The sequence below is a fragment of the Panthera uncia genome, chromosome F1 (genome assembly GCF_023721935.1).
Source record: "Panthera uncia isolate 11264 chromosome F1, Puncia_PCG_1.0, whole genome shotgun sequence".
NCBI classification, from domain to species: Eukaryota; Metazoa; Chordata; class Mammalia; order Carnivora; family Felidae; genus Panthera; species Panthera uncia.
The window spans coordinates 42,791,259-42,797,253 of record NC_064813.1 but is presented as its reverse complement, the minus strand read 5'-3'; the positions used below and the strand labels follow the sequence as shown (position 1 = coordinate 42,797,253).

Genomic DNA, 5,995 nt, shown 5'->3' with positions numbered 1-5,995 from the left:
GGGGGGGGGGGGGGGGGGGGGGGGGGGGGGGGGGGGGGGGGGGGAAGCGGGAGACGTGTATAACAGGTGAACAGTTGACAAAATTGTAGAGCTTAGAAGCCCAGGCCCACATGTATGAAACTATGCAGGCACTTTGCGGAGTAAACAAGTAGAGACGCATGAAGCAGGAGGAAGAACCAACCAGCCAAAGCGGTGACCGCATGGAACGGTCCGGGGCCAGTCGCCCCCACTACCACACAGTACAGCCTCCGGGCAGCACTACTTCCCTTTCTCCCTACAAGTCACTTACATCTTTTTTTCCAACCCCAGGACTTTGTGGATGGAATGGAGTTTTGCAGCAGTGGCTTTCAAGGTCTTGACATCCAGCCCCCAGCTGGGCCCCTCTGGATCCTGGGTGATGTCTTCATTAGACAGTTTTATTCAGTCTTTGATCGTGGGAATAACCGTGTTGGGCTGGCCCCGGCAGTCCCCTAAGGAGTGGCCTTGCCCATGTGTCTGCCTGCCTGCTTGCCCAATGCCCTTCAGAAATTCAGCTGTGCCTGGGAGGTTGGGGCATTCTTCACAGCTGTCAGAAAGTCATTGCAATTGTTCCAAAGCCGCAGCTTGAATTAGGACCAAATAGAGCATGAGAACATACACACCCACTCACACGCTTCACACATTTCACACACACCCACGTCCACACCTCCTCCACCACCGTCATGATGGAAGAATTAAGTGGTATGCCCATACTTTGTATTGCTTTTTGCTAACATTTTCTTTTGGAAATCTCCAAACATGTACCCAAACAGAGATTATAGCACGATAAATCCCCGTGGACCCCAGCCACTTTTCATAACCCACCAGCACGTAGCCAGGCCTGATGTATCTGGAGCGCCTCTCCTCCTCTCTCCAGCCCACACACCTGCATTATTCTGAGGCAAATTCTTGGTATCATATCGTAAATCATCACTGCAACGATTCACCCATAAATCCTTCTGCTATTCTCAAATACACAATCAGTGTTCAAATGTCGTCTATTGTCTAGGAAATGTTGGGTCATTTTCATGGCTGATTTGTCTGTATCAGGATGCAAATAAAGTTCACCAACGGCATTTATTTGAACTCTATGTCTCTTTTCATGTGCAGGGTTGACCACACTCTGAACTGTGCGGGGTGAAATCGGGAAGTGTCGCCCAACATGGTTCTCTGAGCCCACCTTTCCTATAAAATGGCAGTTCGCTCTAGAGGCCTGGTTTTGTGGCGAGAGTGTTTCATGGATAGTGCTGGGTACATCCCGTTGTCGCCCAGCAGGAGGCAGATAATGCCCGGTGCCTCTGTGTTCACCATGTTTGGATGGACGAGTTGGCTCTGGGGCCGTTAGCCTCATCTACCCACCACCGATTTCCTTCAGCATTTTACCTAAAGGCTTCGGCAACCACTGACGATCATTGCTTAGATCCACGCTATCTATCATCAGGGCTGCCAAACAGATTTTTTTTTCTAATTCTATTTTTCCTCCTGTATTTGTTAGCTAGCATTCTTCTATTTAAAACACTAAGCAAACCACACTTAAAAAAAAAAAACAAAAACAACCATTTGCTTACCATCAGGTACAGCTCCTATAGGAAAGGCAAGCTGACTTGGCTTTTTCCCCTTGTTTACTGGCTTTCAGAATAGTGAATGTGTTTCAACTTACTGCATTTTTTTTTATATATTCCAAGCATGTTACCCTTGGCCAGCAGGTACCCCTTCAAATTAGTTTCTGTGAATTTTCACTTGACCCCAGCACAAAGCGATGTTCCGGGTCTATTTTCCCAAGGATTCCTCGTTCCTGGTCATGTGCTCATACGTTTGTTGCAAAAGAAAATATTTCAGGGTACAAGGAGAGGATATTGGGGGGGGGGGCTCTGAATGAACCCTTTTCATCTCCCCCCAGGGCCCATGCTGAGGGAGCTGACAGGGTGAATCCTGGCTGCATCCCCACTTCAGTGGGATCTATTGTCACCAAAAACAACATGTCTTTCTTTTCCTTCCTTTTGTTCTTTTTTTTTTCTCAAAATGCAAGTATCTTCAGGGTTTCCTTTATTGTAAATGATGTGAAAGTCCTCCGTGACCCTTCCCCTCAAAGATAAGTAATATTTTTTATCTGAAGCTGTCTGATGCAGACTTTTCCTTTGTATTTACAACAGAGATAGCCATAGGGAAGGAATTTTTTTTCCTACAAAAAAAAGGAATCACTCTGAATACACTTGTGCCTAAACTGCTCCTTTAACAGATTCTACGTAGTCAGCTCTTTCCTTGTAACATCTGCATAGTGTCCACTTAATGATCAAATCCTCCCTTAATGAACATTGGGTTCATTTGGGTTTAATTCAATCCAATCCCATAAATATTTATTTTGTGCCAGGTGTTAAGTGAGACACTCGAAGATCCTCAAGATAAGTGGGACAGATCCCGGCTGTCGCTTTTGGCACAGAGGTCATGGAAAACACACCAGGCCTACAGTCAGATACTCCGGATTCACATTTGTGCCCTGCCCTGGATCAATTTGGTGACCTTGGCTGGTCACTTTGTATCTCTGAGATGCCCACCTCATAGTGCTATGGGGAAGAGTCAATGAGTTTACCTGGATGGAAGCACTTAGCTCACAATGTTAGCTCTCCTTCCCCTGTGAGCATGAGGTCAAAGTAGATCACAGCTACACACACACATGCACACACACACACACACACACACACACTTTTTTGGTTTTGTTTTTCTTTTATCTTTTTCTTTCTTTCTTTCTTTCTCTCTCTCTCTTTCTTTCTTTCTTTCTTTCTCTCTTTCTTTCCTAAATTATTGCTTTCAGAATTAATTCAGAACAGCCTGATCCAAGTAAACTATCCAAGCAGGATAAAAGAGCAGTGAACATCACAGGCTTGGAGTCACACAGGCCTGGACTTGATTCTTGACTCCAGTTGTGGGACCTCTGCACCTCAGTTTCTTCATCTGTAAAACGGACATGGTGACAGTAACTATCTCATGGGTTCGTTGTGAGGCTCCAATGGCATAATGCTTATACAGAAACACTTAACTAGCTTGTGCGCCTGTGCTCGTCACACAGGGACCAGGCCCACACTCGACAGAGGCAAATCTCAGGCAGGGCAGAAGGGCCTAGAGTAAAAAGGTTTTATGACTTCTCCTCTTAAAACAAAGCACCCAAGGGCCGTGTAAAGACCAACTGGCAGGCAGCATTCCTGCAGGCTGTCTCCTTAAGGGTGATGTCTGTGCAGTGGGCTACCCCAAAGTATTGCACGTGCCTGTGCCAGCCGGGTACTGTGGGTCCAGGAGCCTGCGTGCCGGAGGCCTGGAGTATGAATATGGTGCATAATCTGTGCCTGCAGAAAGGGAGAGCAGTCCGGAGACTGCCCAAGCTAGTTCTGCTCTGAGCACACAGAGCTGTCTCAGGGGGACAGTTCTGTCTCTCAAGACAGAAGTGACACTTTCAGTCTGTGTGGACTGAACTCTGCTGGCCATGCACCTACTTGCCCTGTCAGCTGCAGAGGATTTTCCAAAACGGACCTCTGCTCCTTGTGCTTGTCACATCAGCAGTGTTATCCCCTGAAACTCAGGTCCTCGTGTCATGCCCCATATCCGATACTAGGTCACAAACCTCTCAGCGATGGGCCAAGGGCTCTGGCCAAGCTTCACCGTGCCCTGGGAATTGTTAAAGGGTCACTGGGGCTGCCATAAGCAAGCACCACAAACTGGGAGGCTTAAAACACAGACATTTATTGTCTCGCAGTTCTGGAAGCTAGAAATCCAAAATCGAGGCGTCAACAAGGCCAGTCTCCCTCTGAAGCCTGTAAGGGAGAATCTGCCTCATCTCTTCCTGGCTTCAAGTGATGGCTGGCAATCCGTGGGGTTCTTTGTCTCAGAGCGGTGACACTTCAGTCTCTGCCCGTCGCCCCCCGGCATTCTTCCTGTGTGCCTCTGTCTCTGCGTCTCTTCTAAGGACCCCAGATGTATTGCCTAAGAGCCCACCTACTCCACTGTGAGCTCATCTCAACTGAACTGATTGCATTTTCCACAACCCCATTTCCAAACAAGGTCATTCCGAGGCACCGGGGGTTAAGACTTCAACATATATTTGGGGCGAACACAATTCAACCTGTAACCCATGTTTTCCTATTTGACTTGGGGCTTATTAAGGTCCTTCCAGGAGCTTTTGGTATTTTCGTCTTTCTTCCCTTTCTTCTCTTTGTTTTCCACCCTTGCGAAAAATCTGTACATGAGACAGAGAAGGTTTTATTGCCCTGTTTCCTAAATGGGGAAATTGGAGTATAAAATAATGAAACAGTTTGTCAAACGTAGTAGTGACAGTGGGATCCTTGTCTCCCGCCTCTCATCCCCTGCTTCTAAATTATGCCCCTCCCCCAAGCCCAGGTATTTGTCAGTTTAGGATGTTGCAAGGGTGAGGACAAAAGGTAGAATCTACTCAGTCCCCCTCCACCCCGGTAATATTTACCTTTTAAAATTAAAATACATCGGAGAGCCTGGGTGGCTCCATTGGTTAAGCGTCCAACTTCAGCTCAGGTCATGATCTTGTGGTTCATGAGTTCGAGCCCCGCGTCGGGCTCTGTGCCGACAGCAGGCCTGGATCCTGCTTCGGATTCGATGTCTCCCTCTCTCTCTGCCCCACTCCCTCTCACACTCTGTGTCTGTCTCTCAAAATAAATAAACGTTAAACAAAAATTTTTTTTTTAATTGAAACACATTTGCTGCCTAAGAGTGAGTGGTTGCCGAGTCCAAGATTGCAGCTTCCTCCTGTCTGCCCCTCTATGGAAATGACGCCCTGCTAAGAGGATTCCAGAGAACCTGCTATTTTTGTACTGGGCATCACCTCCTCTGAGGAGCGTCCCTCCCCTGTTCTACAGGAGCCTGGCGGGCTGGCATATCTGAGTTCCTGTCATCACCACCCGCATTCCAGGGGAGCACGAAGGCCTCAGTCGCACCCATCAGACTGTCTTCCCTGGGAATCTGAGTGTGGAGTGGCCCACAGGGAAGACGGACGTTGGGAGCATGGCAGGCTCACAGAGAGCTAGCCCCCAAGTCCTCGGTCCTCAAGACCGCCACGGCTACCCTGCCTCTGTGCTGCCTGATGTCCAGGTATGTGTATCTCTTGCAACAGCTTCGGTTTTCTCAACTGAGGACACGTGCGTGCGGCACACGCGTCTCCCTCCAGGAGGGCGACCAGATGAGCATCTTCCTTGCCCTGTGGGTCAGAGGTCTCGGGGGCCTGGAAGGCTGATCCCTTCTCTAAGTGAAGTTCAAGAGCGCGGCTCTGCAGCCTTGGCCGGGCGCTCATCCAGAAGAACGTGTGCTCAGGAGGACAGTAAGGGTAAGGAGACACGTGAGAGCTCACTCCGGGACCACCAGCCTTGGGTGTGTAAAAGACACACAGGCCCAGGCCTCAGGACCATAACACGCTTCCACTCCTCAACATCGCCTCTTGCTTTTTCACCACTTGGCCAGCTTATGACGTAACACCACCCACTGTAACAGATCAACCCCTGAATCGCAGTGTCTTCCGTCAACGTTTAATTCTCACATGAAGAGCCCAGGGGGAGAGAAGCACGATTCAAGAACACGGGGTTCCCACAGCCCATAGGACCTCGGGGCCATTCTTTCTGTCCCCAGACAGGCAGATCCTGCGAGACGACTCAACAGGCCGGATCTGAAAGCGGCTAAGGCACCAGCAGGACATTTCCTCTTCATCTGTTTAACTTGAGTTCCACGAGGGTGGGAACTCTGTCTGGTTCACCGTTCTATCCATTGGCTAAACCGTACTCCATGACGACACCTATCTACAGGGGCTGGAAGCGCCTTGTAGCGGTGGCCTGGAGGTGTTAGGGGGCTTCCGTGAACATAAGTCAGCTCTGCCTCGCCAGGCCTCCCCCTGGGATCTTCTTCTCCCTCCTGCGTCTTAAATGTGGTCCTGTTTCCAGCCTTCTTCTCTCTCCTCTCTCTATCC

General features: G+C 49.2%; 1 protein-coding gene across 2 annotated transcripts in view; it reads left to right on the top strand.

Moving 5' to 3' along the window:
• Nucleotides 1–1,091, top strand: part of CTSE (cathepsin E) — a 13,468-nt gene extending 12,377 nt beyond the window's left edge. Inside the window, exon 8 of one of the 2 annotated variants that reach the window (XM_049634511.1) lies at nucleotides 310–1,091. In XM_049634511.1, the coding sequence (XP_049490468.1) occupies nucleotides 310–607 (298 nt within the window). In that variant the 3' untranslated portion in view covers nucleotides 608–1,091. The remainder of the gene's footprint in view (nucleotides 1–309) is intronic. The other variant, XM_049634510.1, reaches the window with a different exon arrangement.
• Nucleotides 1,092–5,995: the final 4,904 nt, after the last annotated feature.